Consider the following 22,384-nt stretch of genomic DNA (forward strand, 5'->3'; position numbering starts at 1 on the left):
AAGACCCATCAGACCGCCCCGGCCCACCACCAACCTGTACCTGCTGCACCCACCCTTGGCCCAGCTTCCTGAGTGGGCTTCCGTCCAGGAGCTGGGTATTTGTCCCGGGTCTGCCAGTCAAGACCCAGGAAGGTGTAGTCTCAGGTTATAGGAGAGAATTCAAGACCTGCTGTTGGGCCCACTGACCCCCAGCTTTCTCCCCAGAGTCTTCGACCCTTCAAGGGAACCCACTTCTGGCCACCATGGAATAACCTCTGGCCAAGACTCACAGGCCTGTGGGATTTGGAGCCCTTCCCTGTGGTCAAGAGGAAGTTTCAGGAACCTAGACCAGAGAAGATGCCTCCAGGCTGAGCCTCCCAATGTCCATCCAGGGAGCCTGGTGTCTGCCCAGCTCAGGGGAGCCCAAGTTCTAGTCCTGACCCCACCCAATCATGTCACCTGTCTGGCTTGAATTTCCCCATCTGTAAAGTAGGGAGGGGGTAGATTTGACGCCCTCGCATACGCCCGGCCGGTCCGTAAATCCTGTGTTTGCAGCAAATGCTTTCCTGTCATCAGGGACCACTTTTGGGTTTCAATTCCTGAATCCTAAGGCCATCAAAGAAGAGAAATGAAAACTTGTCCCAAGTCTCTGGATCACGGAGGCTTCCACTGAGAATCTCTCTTGGCTTTGAGGACTTCCCAGCAGGCTGACAAGGGGTGTTGGGACTAGCAGACTTGGGTAGACCTGGTAATCCTCTTTCTTCCCAGAGCTTGACGGTGACAGCAACTGACTACTTTTCTGCCCTGGCCTAGTCTCGAAGCAACCAAGCTACTGCATGCATCATGATCTTCCGGTTGACCAAGGCGTACAAATAAGCATCAACATCTACAGGCCGACACTCACCTGCCATCAGCCAATCTTCCCATCCTCCTGGCATAAAGCTGCCTTCCCTGAGCCACAAAGCACTGGCTATTTTCAAGGTTACGCCAAGGCAGAACGGCCTGGAACTCCCTTTCCCCTTCCAGGAGCCAGGACACGGGTCTGCTGTCTCCTTGGCAGCTCAAGGGGAGGACCAGGGAACAAACACACATGTCCCCATGGGGAGTGGTACATCAGTGAGTGCGTAGCTGGACTCACAGAGCTGGAAGGCACCATTATCACCTTCCTCACCTTACGGATGGGAAAACCAGAGTCCAGAAGGAATGTCCCTGGAGTGACACCCATGCCAACGCCTCTGGAGGTTTAGCAAGAGACACATATGAAGACTGAACACATGCAGGCACCAGGCCACACACGGCCCAGGAAGGCTGTCGATCCTTCTGCTGCCTGCCTGTCACAAGGCCTGAAACTTTACCATGAGACATCCACGCTCTCGAACTTGAAACCTTAGGCTGTTGGGGAGTAAAACCACCGGCCGTGAGAACCATAGACCACGAGGCCCCTAGACTGCAGTTCTCAGGCTTGTCCTTGCCTCCAGCCGCTCATCCACATGCCACAGTGCCGCCTCTCACATTCCTCATTCCACAATGTGGTACCCAACTCAGAGGAGAGAGACTCGACCTCACTGAGAACTGGGTAGGGGGAGGTGGGGGCTGTCGACCTTTGAAAAAGGCCCTCCCCATCTGAGAGTCCCCGACCCCTCCCAGATCTGGGAGCTACCATGGTGGAGTTGGCAATAGGAGGGGACCTTGGGGACCACCCACTGCTTCATAGGGGTCAGCAGGCCCAACTCCCTAACAGGACTCATGAGCAAGTCCCCTCAGGGGTGGCATGCAGAAATATGTCCTAGGGAGGGGTCGGGGAGAATAGGGGCTCCGAGGCAGAGACGGGGAGGGGTGCCCTCCCCTCGCTTGGGCGAAGTCGGCTTGGGCAGGCTGGTCCCAGCTTCTTGCCCTGGGGTACGGTGTGTCGGGGGGTGTCATACAGGACCGGACGGGGGGCTGGGTGTGCCACACGGCTGCAGGCTAGGGGTGAAGGTCTGGTGCCCGAGCTGGGGAAGGGGAGAGGAAGGGAGAAGGAGATGAAGAAGTTAAAGGATTTTTGCTTCCTGAGCTCAGGCTGCCAACATTTTAAATGTTCCTGAGGCCTGGAGGTCATAAAGGAAGCAGCGTTGAGGGACCACGAGACAGCACTGAACTCTAGTCTGGAGCACTGGGTGCAAACCTCGGATCTTGCACTGACAAGCTGTGTGGCCTTAGGCAAGTTGCTGAACCACTCTGGGCCTCGGTTCCCTCCTCCAGGAAGAGGGGGAATGACAATTCCCCGGCCACCTAGGGTGCCACGTCATCACTCGTGGAAAAGCCCAGCCCAGTGACTGGCATCTGCTGGTGGCAGGAGGCCTGGAAAGACCTTAATAAACATGCTCTGGTCTTCCCCTCTGCCTCCACCCAGGTCAAGTCTGACACCTCGTTCCCATTCCCTAAAACATGAAAACTTTGGGCCACCTGATACTCAACACTGAAAACTAAGGAATGGGTGCACCTGTCCCTGGGACCGGAAGCTCAGGAAGAAAGCCCCCACCTCCCACCCCACGCTGTCCACATTTGCTGAGTCTGCATGAAGGATACGTGGACGTGTGTAATGTCATTCTCTGCTCTCTTCCTGTTCGAAATAGTATATTAAGAGAAAACGCCCAAATGGGCTTCCCGTGGCGGTGAGGCAGGTACGGGTGGTGACGGCTGGGAACCTGAGCGCCCCAGAGTGCGAGTTTATCTCTTCCAATCTTTCTCAAGACCAAGCCCAGCCCCTCCCTGTGGTCAGATTGCCAGGCCCTCCCTCCTCTCAGCCATTAGCCATTCACCCTGGAGCCTGTCGCCGAGTCATAAAGTGTGGCCGCAGTTGTAAATGACTGTCCAGGACTGCGGGTGTGGGTGGGGCGGTGGGGTGGGAGGGGGAGGGCCGAGGCTCACCTTCCTTCTTCATGCCAGCCCGGAAGCACTTCTTGAGCCTGCAGTAGCGGCACTGGTTCCTCTTGTCTTTGTCCACCACGCACTGCCGACTAAATCTGAAGAGGGCTTGGATGGTTGGATGGAGAATGTACAGCCCTCCCATCCCAGGACTGAACTAGAACCCTGGCCACCTGTTGACTCCCAGCCTCCTCGCCTCCACCACAGGAGCTATGTGAACCACGAGAAAGGCCCTATGGACTCTCTGAGAATCCAATCCTGACAGGTTGAACGTGGGGAAACTGAGGCTCAGAGAGGTGACCTGTAGCCCAGGATCGCTCGACCTGGTGGTAGAACTGAGTTTGGAAACTCTAGCCCCTTGAATACCAGGGCATTGCTATCACAGAATGTGATAGAGCCCACAGCAGGCTCCTGGTTATGGTTCAGAGTCAATACTTGGTTCACATAAGTGACTCTCTGGAGGGGACATAAACAGAGGCAGTGCCCCACAGGGGTTATAGGTGGAGCCCTGAGTATCATCCTAGGCTCTGCCATTCATTCAAGCTGGATGACCTTGGACAAATTCCTGGCCCTCTCCAAGCCACAGCTTCCTCATCTATAAAATGGGAAGAATAATAGTCACCATGTCAGAGGGGTGTTGACAGGTAGAAATAAGATAATATGTGGACGGGGCTTGGCACAGCGTCAGCACATGCCAAATACTCATAACCGAATGCCATTATTTTATTATTGTTGTTTCTCACCATGGGAGATGCTTTTGAAGGCAGGATCCCGAGGAAGGCTTTGGGAAGCCCTTGGGGTATATGGAAAGGCCTGGGGCCAATCCCCTATTTGCCCCAGGAAAAGCATCGGGTTGAGGGATGGGCCCCATCCTCTGAGGCTTCACAGTGGGCTTGATCCCAAGCCTCATGGATCCTCATTTGCTAAATAAGAAAAGTAACAATGGGCTTGCGGGGCCGGTTAAATACATGCAAAGATTCAGTTTGTCTGGCATATAGTAAGTGCTCAGTAAAGGGCAGCTGGTAGCTTTATGCTCAGTAAATGAGGTTCCTAGAGTGGATGTTCCCATTTGGGTCCCCAAAGCCTAAGAAACCAGAAGAAGCTTTAAGTCCTCAGAAGGAAGTTGTTTCTGGGACCTAGTCCGGGAGTAGACAAACTGGGGAATATCATTAGCTCAAGTGGACCCACTTTCCAGCTAGAGAAATCAAGGCTCCAAGCAGGGGCTCCTCACCTGCAGGAGTACATGTGGTTCTTTCTCACACTCCTCCGGAAGAAGCCCTTGCAACCGTCACAGCTGGAGGCACCGTAGTGTTTCCCTGTGGCCCGGTCCCCACAGATGGCGCACAGGGCACTGACACCCAGGCTGTTGGGTGCGTTGAGGTTGGCACCTTCTGATGGGGATGTGTCTGCACCAGAGGAGACAAGAGTGAGAGCTCAGGAGGGACAGAAATTCACATCCCAGAGGCCCTGCACCCCTGGTGGTTTAGATTCAGAAACCAATAGGAGCCTTGTGGGGATCTCCCCCTGGGGCTTCAGCCTCATTCAGACCGAGGTGCCCACTCCCCCAATGACCTTGGGCAAGTCCCTTGGCATGCGGAATGCCTGTTTTGCATCATTACTTAGGGATGGTTGTGACACTGACTTCACAGAGTCCTTTGTGACGACCTGTTTCTCCCCAAGGTGGAGAGAGCTGGGCCCAGCTTTCTCTGGGAAGTAATGAAAACCTGGCCACCCGCTCCGATGCATCTGACCCTTACAGACCGTGACTGATGGGGCCGAGGGGGCTGTGGAAGGGACAAACACACCGTAGCATCTACTCAGGCCCTGCTCAGGTCCTGTCCCTCATTTCTCAATGTACCCACACGACTTACGAACTGTCCCGGGGAACAGGAAGACACGCACCAAAGACAGTGGCCCATTTGTCCTGCTGGGAGGGTCGTGGCAAGGATCTGGGTACCTCTAGAATATGTCCTGTCCCAGAGGCAAAATCTACTGCATCTCTATAAATCTGAGAAGGGGGATACGAGGCAAGTGGCAAAGATGGGGATGGGGTGCTTGGAGTCCTGGGTGCTACTGCTGATGCTGCTGCTAACTCACCTGTGACTTTGGACAAATTCCTTTCCCTCGCTTCAAGTCGTACTGGGCCTCAGTTTCCCTAACTGTAAAAGGTGGTGGTTCGACTGGTCTGGTTGTTTCCAATTTTTTTTTTTTGTTAATTTCATTAGCTGAAGCATATTTTTGTAAGCAAATCTTCCACCTCTTGGAGAAGATACTAAATGCCATGGGCCATCTCCCCAGAAAAACGCGTGCATATGTACACCACACAGTCAGGCACGCACACGTGTTTGCATAGAAACCTTGAATCTGACCTTGAGTTCCCAGGGCACACCCCACTGAGAACCGGAGAGGGGCGTCGCGCTGCAGTCAAGAGCACGCGCTCTGTAGCCCTCCTGCCAAGCTTCAGTCTCAGCTTGCCCACTTCTTAGCCATGTGTCGTCGGCTAAGACTCCTACGAGGATTCAGTGAATCAATGTATGTGACGTGCTTGGTACATAAAAAGCACTGTATCAGCATTTGCGAAATAAAATCTTTCCTGCAAAATCAAACTCCTGGAGCAGTTGTTGTCCAACCTCTGGGCATAAAAGGACACCGCTGCATCTTTGCTGTCGCCTGGCTGAACATCTCCTAGACCCCTGAGGGTGCCCGGGGGCGCAGCCCCCTCCACTTGGTGAATTATTCCTGGAGATGGGGATAATTGTTAAGCCGTGTCGGTGCCCTTTCTCCCTCAGCCTCACCTCCCCCAACCCCTGGGGAGATATGACCCCCACAACTCCTGGCCATTTCAGTGGAGGCTCGGGGCAGGGCTTCCTACATCCTGGGCAGAAGGGGCTGAGTGCCGCCTGGCATATCACTTCACCCCTGGGTTCAGCTGATAGCCCCATTCTCCAAGCGAGCACACCAAGGCTCGGAAAGGACAAGTGACTTGTCTAGGGTCATCACACTTATTAAGTAGAGGACGCAGATTTACACCCCGAGGGGTGCTGGACGACTCTGGCCAGTGCTGCCTGCTGAGGCCTCTGATAAACAAAGACCCTGCTGCTGCTGCTTCTGAATCTGGGGTGGGGGACGGTTGGGGATCTCTCCATGGAGCCCTGGAGGCACCAGCCCAGGATGTATTTAAAATGGGATCCCAACACTCAGACCCCTTCAAACGTCATAAGGAAACACAGCCCTTTCTTACAGATGCCGAACGTTCTTGAGAAGACCCAGGTGGGGCCGGGATCAGTTACCAGTGCTAAGCGCCGGGTGCCTTGTCTTATTTAATCCTCTGGTTACCTCTGAGAGGCAGGCGCCATTATTTACCCCCATTTGACAGATGAGGCAACAGAAGCTCATAGAGGAAAATGGTTTGCAGAGCTCACATAGTTGGGAAGGATCAATGCTAGTATCTGCGCCCAGATTCTTCTGGCTCCTGAGCTGGAGGCTGTTCTGTCTGGGGGACACCCAGTGGCGGCCTCTGCCTCAAGTGCACAGGATTCCTGGGAGGTGTAGGCTCTGAAGGGGTGATGGGGCTGGCCCCAGGGAGTAGTCTGGGGCTGGGAAGTGGCCTGGAGTGTGACAGCACACAGTGTCCCTGCAGGGTCACACGACACTCTGCCTAGTGCAGAAGCTTCTTGCTTACCATTTCCTGTGTGTTGTCTCCTCAATTCCCTTATGCGGACACTCCTAAAAGGCGGCTGGCCAGCAGACCTGAGGTGATTAAGCCCATTTTACAGAAGATAGAGAGGCCAGAAAGGGGATATGATATGCCCAAGGTCACACAGTGAGTGAGTGGCAGGGGCAGATGAGCAGCTGGTGAGGCCGACCATGGGCAGGGCAGTCACATCTTTCTGGCTGAGCCAAAGTGACCACACGCGTTACAGACCTCTGCTGAAGCCGCGCAGCCATGGAAGGAAGGCAGGTGGCAGGCTGACCTCCGCCACCTGCCAGCTACCTCTCCTCTGAGGCTGGCCTAGGGCCCTTCCCCTCTAGAAGCTTCCTGGCTTCCAGGCCTCCTCCCTTCCCCTACCTCCTTGCGGAGGAGACCCTCCCACCCGATTCAGATGTGCTCTTGGTGATATGGGAGCGGATATACAAACCTGAGGAGAAACACACTCAGACAAGAAGATCTGCTCAGAGAGAAACAGACATGTGGCTGATGTGAATCTCCTTTGGCAAACGGCAATATCAAAACCCTGCATATCATGTCTGCATAATCATGTTTACCAGAGAGTATGGACACTCAGCACAGGGACGTGCACTGAGCACCTGTAGACAGGTGGGTACAAACAGGGCCACGAGACAGAACGTGCATACAGGACACGCATCCAGAAAGCACAGGGCACACGAACAGACCCACATCCATGGCACATGTACATACATTCACTGCTGCCTATGTACATAAGCGAGACAAACACATGTGCCCCTAGAGACATCAACAGACACAGACACACTCGATGACCAAATACAAATGGAAATCGACATGGAATAGGCACGCACGGGCACAAATACGCCAATGAATTCCCGAAGGAACGTGTTTGCCAACACGGTACACCCCCACCCAACACACTTACACAGAAACTGGTGCATGCACACCAAGAGGAAGTCATGAGCACACACACAGCACTCACTGCTGATTGGCATCTCACTGAGCAAAACTTCCCTTAAGAACTCCTTTTTCTTCCTAAGCGGGGCGTTCACCCCAGGAAAGTCCCAAAGACACCCGGTTGTGTCTCCATCCAGCATCTTCAGGGACAGAAGACACCTTTCCATGTCTCGGGACCTATGCCCAAAGGGTTCGTGAAGGGGCCTAGTTGGGCCCAAGTACTGGAGCCAGATGCCAACGGGGAGCTCACGGTCATGTCCTCACTCTCCAGTGACGCTCTGAGCAGACCTAGTTTTGAGGTAACAGGGACCAGAAGGGCCAGGCGGGAATCCCGGGGCCTACTTTCACTGGGGACTTGCCCGCTCAGGCCTCCCGCACCCAGAATGCCTCTGGTCACTGTACCCGGGCACATTTTTTTCACCTGGCGACACCCATACTGGCCTATAGGCCCAACCTGCCATTTTCTGTCATTCTCCCCCCGGCCCAGCGTCGAGTGCCACAGACACGCTCCGGTATCTGGGCATACCCGCCCCCAGTGGCACGCCTGGGTACACCTGTCCCCACCTACCATTGCCCATCGTCAACACCTGCACATTCTCGAATTCCAGGGTGGTGTAGGCTGGGTCCAGCGCGGCACTATAGTCGGCCATGTCCATGTCGACAAGGGTTTTGGAGAGGCGCATCCTCCCCTTCCACACTTCAGCCGCTTGCCCTGCCCAGGATGCCCACCCCGAAGGCTCCGGGCAGAGCCCCGGCCCCCGCCCTCCGCCCTCCCACCGCCTCCTCCCAGGGGCCCCCTCTGCCTTCCTGCGTTTCAAACCGTCCTCTGGGAGGATCTGCTGGGAGTCTTGGCCTAGCCCCTGCGAAGGGGTGGAGGCTCTGCCGGGGAGGGGTGGGGGTTAATGGTTAATCGGCTCCCCCACTGGAGGAGAGGCTGGGCGGGGCTGCAGGGATTTGGCTGTTTGTTGGCTCCCGGTGGACACCAGGGTGCTGTTACAACAGCTGGGGCCCTAACTCCCCGATATTCAGGTATGGATTTCTGTAAAACGGGCACGCTAACTCACCGGCACTCATTTGACCCCTGACTCAGCCATGCCCCCAAGTCACTGTCACCCCGAGTCCGGCATTCTAACTGATGTGCTCAGACACTGGCAGCCCACTTCCAAGATGCCCTAATTCAGTAACCTCCCAAATCAGTGACTTCTACCTTCAATACTCTTGAGATGGAGCTGCCTTGTGGCACATGAATTAAAAACCTAAATCCCAGGGCCCAGACACCAGTCTTCTAGATTCTTCTCCTGGGAACTCCCTTCCAGTTTCCCATCTCCCTGGGGAGCAGCATGGATTCACCCCTGGTTCCCCACCCTGCTCTCCATGACCCCACTATGGCCACCACCAGCCCCCATAGCACCAGCTGCTCAGGTCAGACGTCACCTCCTCCTGGTTCCTTCCCCCGCCTCCCTAGACAGCCAAAGACGAGGCTTGCAGCCCCACAGACCTGGATTACGCTCAGGCGCCTACCCCCTACTAATCGGGACTTTGGGTAAATGATTCTCCTCTTGGGGCCTCAGTTTCCTCCTCCGTAAAAGGCATAATCGACCTCAAAGGGTGGCTTGAGTATTAAATGAGATGGTATCAGGCAACCATAAGGCAGCACCCAGCAAGTGCCCGTCCCGTCTTCCCCGCCCCATCCCTTTCCTATCTCCCTCTTCTCTCCACCCATCGCCTTCCCCAGAAGGGCCGTCTGTGAGCCAATCACCCAAGCAGTTAGGTCCCTGTGCTTGGTTTCATGCTCTGCTGTTGCCAAAATTCTTAACAATTTCCGAACAAGGGGCCCTGCAAATTCTGCAGCTGGTCCTGCCAACCTTCCGCAGGCGTTCACCCTTTTCTTGTCTCTCCCTCCAGCCCCAAGGCCCTCTCCTCGGGCCCTGTCAAGAGCTCCCCACCTAGCCGGGGAGGTGAGGTCGCAATGAAGGAGGTAGAAAGCGCAGGCGAGGGCAGAAGGGCCTAGATTTGGGAGTCTGGGAGCCTGTCCTCTCTGCCAGCCGGAGCACCAGTGGGTGAATTAACGATAGCCGAGTAGGGAGGGGTGCGGAGGTGAGGTAGTGACAGAGTGAATCAATGAACGAGTGGGTGAATTAGGAAAGGGTGAATCAGTGAGTACATAGGTGGGGGAGTTTATGTGCGGGTGAATCAGTGGGAGAGGTGGTGTGTGAGGACATGCAGAGGCACCCCCCTCATATTCTTCCAGTCAGAAGCCTTTTCTGTGCCCTGTGTAGGCTAGTTCTGCCCCCCTCCAAGGTCTCCCCAGGCCTGAGATGACTGGGGCTGTGGGGGGAAGCCATGGTTCTAGAGGAGAAGAGAGGCTGGATTTGGTGTCAGGAGACCTCTGTTTAGGAGCTTTCTCTGTCACTGTTCGGATGACTTTGTCCAAATCACATCTCCCTCAGGGCCTCATTTTCCCCATCTGTAAAATGGGGAGATCTTGGCCCATTTGTCCGTTGGTCAAGACCCTCCAGAGAGGGAGGAAGAGGGAGCTCCCCTTCCCCCAATCTGCACTTTGACATTTGTTAAGGGCCAAAGGAGACTTCAGCCACTGGCAGATTCCTCCTGTGCCTACCCGAGGATGTCTGATCCTGGCTCCAGTAGCCGGTACAGAGTTCAGCTGGGCAGGAGACCGGATTGAGGGACAAACACAGAGGAGAAGGAGGGACAGCTCTGGGAGGGGCCCCCCAGGGCTGAGCCCAGGTCCTACCACCTGTCTGGCACCTGCGATGGGCCACACACAGCTACTCCCCTCACGAGCCAGCAATACGTGGCCTGCACATACAGCGATTTGTCAGTTCTAAGAGGCACACTTCCCCATTACCAAAATGGGGCGTGATTATCGGCACATCGGAGTTTAACGGGTAGCGAAAATAGCAAATTTTCAACCTCTATAGATGACACCCTAGATTGAACTAAATAAGGTCTATGATCAACTGGGGTGAGCCATGTCAGGTCACGTGCATGACCCGGCACACATAAGAACCACCAGACGGACAGTCTGCACATGACAAGCTACTAAGTTCGCAGACAGTGACACGAACACTTTACCAAACGTACAACACACATGACCCACTGCTTCTGAGTCACAGTCCAGAAACCTGTTTCATACCCTGCCCATGTCCCACTCTTGAACTCTAACTACTCACACACGAGCTTTTCCAATCTATTACGTACGTGGTTCCTTTCGCTCTTAGCCAACCCCAAGCAATGGCTTCTAGATACATGTCCCCCAAATAAACAACACTCCACCTGTGAGATCAACTGACTCTGTGATCTCAGGCGAGTTATTATTTTGGAGCCTCAGTTTCTCCTTCCGTAAAATGGGCCTACTGTGTAGTTTGTTGTGAAGATCAAATAAAAAGATAAAATAAGCCACAGGCCTTGGAATCAGACAGAGCTAGGTCAAAATCCGGGCACTGCCAACTTCCCAAACTATGATATCAGGTCCTACCCCACCTGGCCTTAGTTTTGGCCTCAGATAAATGGGTTGATGCCTTCTTCGCAGGGACGCTGTAGGCTATGCCACGTGTAGGCATCTGGCATAACAGAGGCAATTATTGTCACTGGCGATTGACTCCTTGACACCCTAGCCACACAATCAGTCGCAATCAGGACCCTGCTCGGGAGAGCTCCCAGGGATACAAAGGCTGGCCTCGGTGCCGTCAACTCAGCAGCCATTCTTTCCCTCTGCCCTGCCCCTTGGGCTGTCTGACCCCACTCCACATGAGGTGGCTCCCAGCAGATAACAGAGGCCCTCAGAGCTCACCAAGAGAGCCAGCTCCTTCATGTGGCAGATAGTGAAATGGAGGCCTCTAGGAGGGAAGGAGAGCTCTAGAAGGGAAGAGCGACTCCTTTGGGGCAGCTGGGGGGGGGGGGGGGGAAGGGGTTGCCTCACACCCAGCTGTGGGCAGGGCACTCAAGCCTCTGGTGTGGACTGTGGTTAAGAGCTGCCACTCTGGACCACTTCATTTTTCTTTTAAACTATAATAATGGCTAACGTTTCTGGAGAGATTCTGTGCTAGGCCCGGAGCTAAGAATCTTCTGCTCCCCTCAGTTTATCTGTTCTGCTTTACAGATGACAAAACTAAGGCTCAGAGACAGGAAGTGACTTGCCTAAGGCCACAAAGGAGGGGCTGTCATTTGAGCCCAAATCTGACTGCAGAGTTTAAGGGCTTCACCCCATACCTCTGCCTCCTTCCGGGAGTCCCAGAAAGGACAACAGAATTCTGGAGCCCTGGAGCCTGCGACTCTGTCATGTTCCTGCCGGGAGCTCAGGGGTCTGAGGAGCCAAGGAGCCTGTCCCTAGGCACGTGCAAATCCAGAGGCATCGTCCAGACGCTGGCCACCCCAGGCCACCTGGCATCTTAGCTCCCCCTGGGTACTAACTACCCTACTATCTCCTGTCTCTCCTCGCCCCGCCCCACCACCCGGGGAACTGGGACTTATCAAGACAAAGAACAAAAGTCGTGGGGGAAAGAAGCCAAGAGCCATCTCCACTCTGGGGTAGGGCCCTCCAGTTTCGCCCCTTTGAAATTTCAAATTCCAGTTTGTGGACAAAGTCCTAACTTTCTCACAATATAGGTCCCCAACCACTGACCAAACTCCAGTCCAGGCAGCCAGCAGGCCCGGGGCTGGTCCGGCCTTGCTGTCTTTCCCCTGGCAGTTCTCAAGTCCAGGGGGAGGGGTCCTGGGCCAAGTGGGGTCTGCCAGGCCATCCCCGCAGCCCTACTCCACCCCACCCCACAGAGACCCCTGCCTCCCATCTGAGAGGACAGCTCTCTTCTCGGAGCTGGGATCTGACGCTTGCTGGTGCCAACAGCAGATACCAGGTAGGCCCCCTCCCTGTTCTGGGCACCTTCTCTCCCCTCTGAATTCCTAAAGCACGGCCCATACAACCCTCCTCACCCTGAAACCCTCCTCACCCTGGATAAGGCCACATTGGCCTAATCCAATCATGACCTCGCAAAACTTCAAGACTGGAAAGGGTGTCTCAGCCAACCCACCCATTTGGTGGATGGAGACACTGAGGTCCCCAGGGTAGTAGCAGCTGGCTGTAGGCTGCACCACAGACCTTAGGGCCCTCACTGAGCCCCAGAGGGTGGAAGGAACATGCTCAAAGCCACACAGTGGTGGTGGTGGGGGGGGGGGAGCTTTGCCTTAACAAGAAGACCGCAAGCTCTGTGAGGACACTGGTGCTTCATCACAGCCCTCAAGGGCCCTGGAAACACCTCCTGGGGACCGTGGATGGTGGAGCGTTCGTTCCTTCAATCACTGATGGCCACTGGGTTGCCACGGGAGTACTTCCGAGAGGAAGATGAGGGAACTCAGGGCTGAAGGCCAGCGGATTTGGAAGGAAACAAACTTCGTGTGGTTAACTGATAACTGGCCCCATCCTTGGGCCCCCAGAAGCCTCCTTCCTCCCTCTTCTCAGCACGATTAAGACGAAATTACCTGCCTGCTAATCATTGCTGAGCCTGTTGATTTTGCCTTAAAAAATTAACTGGGCATGAGTTTGTGGTTTGCCTCACCCCTAACCCTGAAAAGGCCTGGGTGGGCAGGAGGCCACCCGGGTTATGCAAGAGGCTGCTGGCCTCCCCACGCACATCCAGCGCCTCCTCTCCTGCTCTCCAAAGACTAGGTTTTGCTCAAGAGTCAACAGTCTGCTTGTTCCCTCTGCTCTGGGTCCTGAGCAAATTTGCTCTTTTACCAAAGAGAGATAAAGGCAGCTGGGGGGGGGGGGAGGGGGGGCTTTACAAACAGGGATGCAGGGCGGCAGCTTTGAGCATGGGATTCTAGAATCCTGCAGTGTCAGAGGCTGGAGAGTGCGGGCCAGAGCCTTTCAAATGGGATCTGAGGTTCCTAGGAGCCAAGGGAGGGTTCGCACAGGCCCGCTTCACCCAGGGCTTGCCTCTCAGATGCTCTCCCCTTAATACTTCCTTTGAAAGGTAGAGGCAGAGCCGGTGACGGAAACCTGAAAGATGCTGGGCCAACCTCAGGATATCCCTTCCCTCCATGTGCAGATGGTGGAGGGATGGGGGCTCATCCAGGGACAGGAGGTCGCCCCCCGTGTCCTAGGTCTCCAGCTAGCCTGAGGAAGACAGGGGCTCTCTCTGGACTCGGTGATGTGTTCTAGACATTAGGGAACAAGATGCACTGAAAATGCCCTGCTTTGCCGATCACCTCCCCCGCCCACGGCTGGCTCGAGCAGAGAGGTGCCTAGAGCCACTTCTGGAGAGTTCACCTGGCCCCGAGTCCTGTGGACCCTCTGAGGAACAGCCATGAGCAGCAAACAAGGCCGCCAAGTTATGGCCCGCCTCGGCCGCGTCCTCAGTGTCAGACCACAGAGCAAGACGCAGGGCCCTTCCCTGACTCTGCTCCTTTCTGGAATCTGGCTCCTCGCCCGCGATTGGGAATAACAACACCTAACTCACAGGCTCACTATGAGGACGAAACGGAGCACGGATGACCACGGCTGATGCTAAGGAAGCTGTTTTGCAGGCTTTACACGTGTTACCACGTTAACCCTCACAACCAATCTGTGAGGTAGGCAGTATTTTTATCACCATCTCGCAGACCTGAGGCACAGAGGTTTGAGTCATATGCCCAAGCTCACACAGTGTGTGAGAAGCAAGAGCTGGGATTCCAGCCTGAGCGGTCTGGCTCTCCAGAGTCTGTGCTCTTAACCCCGAGGCCACACCACCCGTCCAGGGCCCACCCACGGTGCCCAATGCAAGTTGGCGAGTATGACGTTAAAATAAGCTCCCTCCTGAGGCGCGTGCGGGCTCTGTGCATGGACTGTGCGGGCTGGAGAAGGCCTGAGATGGAAAGCCGGTCTCTGGGCTGGAGTGGTCAGGGATGGATTCCTGGAGGAGGTGGCGTCCTGGGCAGAAGGGACACCCAGAAGTGGAGAACATGGAGAGTGATGACGGAAGGACATGGAAGCCTCTCTGGCCAGAGAGCAGGGCATTGTGGGAGATGCCGACTACAAGGCTCAGGAGGTAGGGTAGAGCCTGTGGTCTGGAGAATGATCAGGAAGCAAGCCAGGAGGACTTGGGTCGGTGTAGGCGGGGCCTCTCTGAGGGCTGCCTCCTGCCAGGTGGCTCGTGACTTCTGGGCTGAGGCTGTTGTTGTTCTGTTTATGTCCTTCCCTCCCCCCCCCCCCCGATTATGTTCCTGACTTTATCTGCAGAAGTGACCTTCGGAGTTAGATGGGGCCTGCCCAGCCCCTGTGGGGCCTGAAGGATGATAGCAAGCCCCTGCCTGGCCCAGGCCCTGGTCATGGTGTAAGGGGTGAACCCATATCCCAGGAACCACCCTGGGTCTCCCTGCATCCTTGTACCGAAGGGCCCCAGATATTTGCCTGAAAGTCACTGAGATGTACCTTTTGGGAGTCCTGAGATGCAGGCGAGGAATCAGTTGTACAGGTTGCTCACTGCACAAAGTTGTACAGGTTGTACAACTGCATACAGTTGTACAGGTTGCTCACTGCACAAAGCTTCTCTGTGCAAGGAAGTGAGTCAGTGTAGAAATCTAGTCCTTGTTCCACTTACCAAACCAAGTGCCTATGGAAATTAGTCTGCCCAGAGGAGAGCACATCTTATTTATTTTCAAAAAGGCTCCATGAGAGCCCTGCCTCAGCTCAGCTTCCAGCCACTGACCTTGGGCAAGGTCATTTTCCTCCCTGGCCTCGGTTTCCTATTTGAAAAGTTGTCTAGCATAAAGCAGCGATTCAGCCCTGACAGTGAATTAGAATCACTTGGGACCTTTAAAAGAATATTGATGCCCAGGACCCATCACAGACCAATGATCAAATCTTGGGATTGGGGTGAGTGGGTGCTAGGCATCAGTATTTTTTAAAGTTCCTAAGTGATTCTAGGGGCGCCTGGGTGGCTCAGTCAGTTAAGCGTCCAACTTCGGCTCAGGTCATGATCTCGCAGTTCATGAGTTCGAGCCCTGTATTGGGCTCTGTGTTGACAGCTTGGAGGCTGGAGCCTGCTTTGGATTCTGTGTCTCCCTCTCTCTCTGCACACCTCCCCCCCACCCCACCCCCGTCTCGCTTGTTCTCTGTCTCTGTCTCTCTCTCTCTTTCTGTCTCTATCTCAAAAATAAATACACATTAAAAAAAAAAAAAAAAGAGAGAGAGAGGCCTAGTGGTGCATCCATGGTCTGCAACTCACTAGTTGCAACTTCAGTGAGGCTCAGTTTCCTCATCTGTAAAATGGGAACGATGATAGCTTCCTGGTAGTCAGAATGCCTACTCAGTGAGAAGATATTCAGATAGCACCTGGCACTATGGCTAGCATGTAGAGACCTCCTGATTCTTGGTACCAGTGACCATTATTTTGCAGTTGGCAAACGAGATTGGCTTGAAATAAAGGGCCTTTCCAGGTCAAAGTCAGAGACTCAAAGGCAGGCTTTCTCTGTGACTTGTGTCAAGTCCTAGCACTTTGGTCTCAGTCTTGGCTACACTCCTGTTATATTGTTGAGGTATGTGTGATTGTCATTGCTACGTGATATTTTACCAATTTGTTAAAATTTTTATTTAAAATTTTTTTCTTAACGTTTCTTTATTTTGAGAGACAAAGAAAGAGCAAGTAGGGGGAGAGGCAGAGAGGGAGAGAGAGAATTCCAAGCCGACTCTGCACTGTCAGCGGAGAGGCCCGAACTCACAAACCGTGAGATCACGACCAGAGCCCAAATCAAGAGTTGGACGCTTAACCAACTAAGCCACCCAGGCGCCCCATGTTAAAATTTTGTAATTAATTTTTGAATCAGTACTTCATTCACATGGTTCAAAAATCAAGGGGCGCCTGGGTGGCTCAGCCAGTTAAGCATCTGACTTTGGTTGAGGTCATGATCTCACGGTTCAAGAGTTCGAGCCCTGCGTCGGGCTCTGTGCTGACAGCTTGGAGCCTGGAGCCTGCTTCACATTCTGTGTCTCCCTCTCTCTCTGCCCCTCCTCTGCTCATGCTCTGCCTCTCTCTCAAAAATTAACATTAAAATTTTTTTAAATGAGAATAAAAAAACTTTGAGAAGTCTTGGTCCCCTTCTCCCCACTGCCCACCAGTCCACTCCTTGTCCTCACCACAGGCAACCACTCCTCTCATTTCTTTACGCCTCTTCCTGGTTTGCTCCACACATACCAGATCGGGTGTTATCACCCTGTCCCTCCACTGCTCTGTACTTCGAGTTGATGATTTAATGGCACAGCTGCAGCCGCTGAGAGCAAGGCTTGGAGGAAGGAAGGGTTATTGCCCCCACCTCACAGAAGAGGAAAGTGAGGCTCACCTTGCTGGGTCAACAGTGTTTTGAGCTGTCTCTACCTGGTTCCAGAGCCGTGTTTGTCCCCAGGCCCCAGTGTGGCCTTCCAGAAAACCTGACCCTGTGAGCTTTGGAGACTGACCTAAATCTCTCTGCTGCTGGCCTGGCAGGAGGTGGGGTGGGGATGGGCTGGTAGGGCCCCCACGGCGTCTGGACCCTGAAGACACAGAGAGGCTGAAGCGGGGAACAAAAAATGTCCACAGTCATCCGGATGGTGACTCAGCCAGGGGATGTCCCCTGGATGGGACAGTTAGGGCCTGGCGGCCATGTCTTCTGGTGGAGTGGAGCCTACCCGGAAGTCTCTGTCAGCCTCCGGGAGACAGGAAGGGTCAGGAGGAGGAGAGGGAGGGAGGGAAGGAGAGCATGGCCAATGGGACAGCCCTGGGGGAAGAAGACTAGGGGGCCCCCTTTGTGGAGGTCGGGGAGGAGCATTTGGACTTCAAGCAGAGGGGACAATGCCATCTTAATCACTGCCTTCTGCTCAGGTGACCCACCGGCTCTAGTTCACTAACTCACTGACTTTGGGCAGTCACTTTCCTTCTCTGTGCCTCAATTCCCCAAACTGCAAAATGAAGGAGATTAGGTAGCTGGTCTTTAGCTAAAAGACTCTGTAACGCTCCCCTCACCTTGTTGAGGGAATCTGGATCTGCCTTGATCAGAATGGCATCCGCCTATCAAAGACCCTGGGCCTTCCTGGGTTGGGGGCCAGGGGTCCAAGGCCTCTGCACTGCTCCAAAATCTGGACTTCTCCCCTGAGTCGTGTGTCTCTCTGCCGCCACCCCGTCCTCCTCTCCAGGTAGATGTGGAGTCCGGACCATACCTGGGAGGTGCTGGGGGAAGCCCTGGCCCCAGTCTGACATCCTCCTCCTGGTGTTATGGGATCCCGCACAGTGAGCAACCTCTTCATCCTGGGGGAGCCCCTGCTGCCACCCTGGCACCCAAGACCCTGTGAGGGCTGCGGGGCAGCGCTAATCTCTTAATACTGGTCACAATGAGATTTCAGGGATGGTAGGAGGTGGTCTCCATAGAAACCGTGGACCCGCCCAGGACCCATGCAAGGAATTAGCCACAGGGCTCAGCAAGGGGGTCCTGGAGACCCAACCCAAACAGGAACAGGAAGCACAGCATCCTGGACTCCTGGGTCCTGCCTCCGCCCTCCCGTGGTTTCTCAGACGGCTGGCGACAAACTGTACCCCTTTACTGCCTCAGTGTTCTCCTGTGAAACTGGACAGAGCCACATTCACAGGGACAGCCCTGTTACCTTTCTGAGCCTCAGTTTCTTCATCCTCCAATTGGGGTTCCAATCCCTAACCCAGGGGCTTTTCGAGAACAGTGCAGGCTTCAGAGTCTGTCAGACATGAGTCTGAAGCTCAGCTTTTGCCACTCATTTGGCAGGCCAAGCATTTCACTTCTCTCACTTTGCTCATCAATACAATGGGCACAGCGATACCAACCTAGCATCACTGTTGTAGCTGACTGCTGGGCACGGATACTCAGTGGACGAGTCTCCTCCTCTGCTCTCTCTGATTGCCCCACCCATACTGCATATCGGTCCCCCACCCCTAGCCACTCGCCTTTTTCAAATCCCACAGCCTCCGCCTTGGCTCTGGCCTTTGCACATGCCAGGCCTTCTGCCCAAAGCTGCTGTCACACCTTTCTATACTCCCCTTCCCCCTCCAAGCTCCATCTTGGACTCCTCCTCTGGGCAGACCTCCTGGTTCCTCCTTTGTGCTCACCCGGCCCCCAACACTTTACACCATCACAGTGTAGTCAAATGGTGGTTGCTGCTTGGGTCTCTGCCTCCTCCATTGGACTGTGTCCCATTTACTGTTAAATTCCCAGGACCCAGCTGGAACTTAATATAATGGGGTGGATGGACAAATGAGTGAATGAATGAAGGACTCTATCCATCCAATCATTTAACCTTTATTCAGCATTTTCCACGTGCACCACTGCAGGTGTGGGATACAGCTGTGAAGGCAAGAGGCAAGATTCCTCCCCCACAGACTTGCAGGGTGCCCAGGTACATTTAAGATAAACATCGAATAATGTTTTAATATAAATATGTACCAAATAACGCAGGAAGCATACTTACACTTAAAAAGTAAGTTGTTGTTTATCTCAAATTCCAATGTAACTGGGCATTCTTTGGCATGTCTGGCCCTCCCTATTCCCTCTCTCACAGAGCTTACATTTTGACTGGGAGGTGTGATGCAGAGACAGTAAGCAAGCAAATAAATGTTTCAAAAGAGAATGTCAGGGGCGTTTAGGTGGTTCAGTTGGTTTAGCTTCCAGCTTTGGCTCAGCGCAGAGCCCACATCTGAAAGTCTGTACCCCCCCACCCCCCCCCTCTGCTCCTCCCCCACTCGCACGTGCATTCTCTCAAAAATTTAAAAAAAAAAATTGAAAGAGAATTTCAAATACTGACGAAGTGCAACGGCAAGACGAAACTGCAGGTTGTGCTAGCGCCTGGGGATGACAGGGGGTGTCTTTGGAGAGGGTGATCTCCCTAGTGGCCCTGACCTACGTGGCACAGTTCTAAATCCCAAAGAGATGCTCCTTTCGTAAAGTCCTTTAAGGATTTTAAAGGGCTTGGTGGAGGCTATTCAACTTGAGAGGACTCCGAGGCGGGCAGAGGGCGCCTTGGAGGGAGGGGAGCTGCCCTGTCTCTTTTGACAGACTCCACAATTTTGCGTTTTGGATCTGGGCCTTCACAAACCTTCACCAACTCTCTGCCCCACCCCTCGGTCAGCCAATGTCCTCTGCGGGGCTGGGAGCCAGAGGAAGGGGCCAAAGGGGCTGTGCAGAGAAGCGTGGCCACCCGGGCCAGAACTGGGAGTTCTAACTCCGTCCCCCACACCCCCACCCCAGTCCCGCGGTTGCCTGAGGGCACAGGGCAGAACCAGCTGTCGCTGCAGAACCGGAGGGCTTCGGGGAGGAAGCGGCTCAGACACGCCGAAGAGCCTCGCTTTGCGCATCCCGGGCTCCCCCTAGTGGCCAATGCTGGATTGGCGCTGAGAAGCTTTCAAATAACCGCACAGGTTTAACCAATCACAGCGGAAGTAGCATTACAATCCCACCAATCACAGGCCAAGACGGACTAATCTCTCCAAACCCAGAGGGAAGGCAGCTCGACCGGTTCACCAGTCACCGCTCTCTGGGTTTAGTCACCGAGCAAGCTAACATCCCCGCATTGACACACCAGCCCTTGGCCACTGCACCAATCAGAAAGCAAGATTTTAAAACTTGCTCCCCAAGGCTGGTCTGGCGCTGCCCTTACATCATCTATGAAATTTATATTCCCGACACTTGTCCCACGTGCCCGCGCCGTTGAGTAGGGTCCCAGACCTCGTGCTGGCTCCACTGATAGTGTGCATTTGCATTCAGGGGCATTTATGTATTTTCACATTTAAAGATAGTAATAGCATTAAAGATCATCCCCCCATTATAGAAATTAATGTATGGGTCTGGGGAGATTGGAGAAGGTAGGACCTTGGGAGTAGACACACCAGAACTGGAGTTCAGTTACTAGGTTAGTGAAGGACAATTCACTCCCCCTTCCTCATGCTTTGAAAGAGAACAATAGTAATCACACCTGCATTGTCATAGTCCATCACCCCACACCCTGGGAGTCACTATCTTTGTGTTCCTGTCTCCCAAATCATCAGAAAATCCAGTCTCAGATTTTCACCATCTTTCCACCTGCACCACAGTCAACCTCGTCCACATCAGTATCATCTCTGGAGGTCTGCGAAAGTCTCTTCACTTCTTTTCTCCCTACCACGCACTCTTGCGGGGGGGAGGGGGGGGATAATTCGTTACACACAGACTGCATCAGGCCCCCCCATACTGAAACTTTAATGGCTTCCTACGCATTTATAATTAAACTCATAAAATTCAAAACTCCCGTGGACCTTGTGTGTCTATCCCTGCATCCCCAGCCTCCATTTCATTCCATTCTCCCTAGTCCCGTGGCTGCAGCCACGCCAGCCTTTTGTGTCTGGCTCAGCGTCTTTGCACATTCTTTTTTTTCTTTGCCCGGAAAATGGTTCCTTGGGCCCTATCTTTGAATTCCTCTCCTTTCCAATTACCCTTCTCTGGGTATCTTTTCAAAGCAGTGACAAATCCTATCTCAGCCGAAGCCCAAACTGCTCTGTCCAGCTTCAGGGAACAAACAAACCTGACCACAGAGTTCAGCCGCAACTCTACGAAGTAACAACACCCCGCAACCAAAAGGCATCCCGAGTTGCTGCCGGGAAGCAGCACTAGCTTAACAGAATGGTGCGGTCAGACGGTCTTATCCTTGGCGGACCAGAGTCCCTTCTCTGGGAACAGGTGCTGAAGGCCCCTTGGTGGGGCTGGTCATGGTGGTCAGAGACAAACTCAGTCTCCTTTCCTAGACCCACCTTTCAGATTGCTTTACTCACTATCTGCCGGCTGTTCTCAACTGTTCCTCGTCTCTCTCTCTCGTTTCAGGCGCATGACCGGATTACTCTTTCTTGCTTCCTTTGAAGTTAGACGTGACCATGTGACTTGTTCTGGCCAATGAAATGAGAGCAGAAACAACTGGTGCGTCACACCCGGGCAGAAGCTTGAAGGGCCCGCGCTGGGGCTGTTTCAGAAGCACGTAGGGATATGGAGTCATCAGGGTGGGGAGTGCACCCCACCAGCCCCTGACGGACAAGTACTGTAAGTGAGCCATCGGCTCAGCTGTGTAAGCCACTGGGACTTAGGGCCTTTTTGTCATTACAGCACAGCCTCACCTAACTTGACTGCACAGGATCTTTCCAAAGGTCACTGATTTTCCTCTGGCCCTTATGATTTTTGTTGTATTTGGAAACCTCCCATACTAATACTAAACATTTTTCTTACATCGACACACTTATTTTTATTTAGATTTATTTTAGAAGGAAATGTTATTACTACCAAGTGAAACACCAGTATCTTAAGTAGAAAGCGATGGGAAAATAAATGGAATGATATAAACTATTATAACATATCCTGAATTAAGTAATACTGTTGCGGGTGAAAGCCTCTGAGCCCTTAGTCTGTTCTTTATATGTTAAAAAAAAAAAAAAAAAAAAAGGAGGTCTCTAAGTGCATGTCAGTCTTTTCGGGCCCAAAAAACTGGCTGAGCCTGTCAGATGTTTGGAAGCGTCTGTATAGAGGCTGAGAGCCCAAATTCTGGAGCCTGACTTTCTGGGCTTGAATTCTGGTTCTGCCACGGACTGGCTGTGTGATCTTTGGTGAGTTACTTAATTGCTCTGTGACTATTTTCTAATTGGCAAAACAGGGATGATAATGATATGTACTCATTAGGAGGCTGTGGGGATTAATCATGCTAATTACAGACAGGACTTAGAACTGTTTCTGGCAGGCAGTGAGTTCTGCACAGGTGTGAGCCATAAAATAATGGCAGGATCAAGATCCACATGAATTTGGAGAAATGTTTGTTTTTTTTTGTTTTTTTTTTTTTTTAAGAGA

General features: G+C 53.5%; 1 protein-coding gene and 1 long non-coding RNA gene across 10 annotated transcripts in view; one reads left to right on the plus strand and one right to left on the minus strand.

Annotated features, from left to right (window-relative positions):
- The window catches only part of HNF4A (hepatocyte nuclear factor 4 alpha), a 58,796-nt gene that overhangs the window by 17,980 nt on the left and 18,432 nt on the right, over window positions 1–22,384 (minus strand). The window contains exons 1-3 of one of the 9 annotated variants that reach the window (XM_023251215.2): window positions 21,328–21,458; window positions 4,118–4,292; window positions 2,890–2,984 (exon numbers count right to left, since the gene is read on the minus strand). In XM_023251215.2, coding sequence (XP_023106983.1) covers window positions 2,890–2,984; window positions 4,118–4,131 — 109 coding nt within the window. In that variant the 5' untranslated portion in view covers window positions 4,132–4,292; window positions 21,328–21,458. Of the gene's footprint in view, window positions 1–2,889; window positions 2,985–4,117; window positions 4,293–8,099; window positions 8,328–17,720; window positions 17,868–21,306; window positions 21,459–22,384 lie in introns of those variants that run through there. The other 8 variants (XM_023251214.2, XM_006929740.5, XM_019826465.3 and 5 more) reach the window with 8 other exon arrangements.
- LOC123378938 lies at window positions 11,574–21,779 on the plus strand. The gene is made up of 2 exons (XR_002154494.3): window positions 11,574–12,408; window positions 21,377–21,779. It is a non-coding gene; the product is annotated as an uncharacterized LOC123378938 (long non-coding RNA).

Source organism: Felis catus, chromosome A3 (assembly GCF_018350175.1).
Source record: "Felis catus isolate Fca126 chromosome A3, F.catus_Fca126_mat1.0, whole genome shotgun sequence".
Classification (NCBI taxonomy): Eukaryota; Metazoa; Chordata; class Mammalia; order Carnivora; family Felidae; genus Felis; species Felis catus.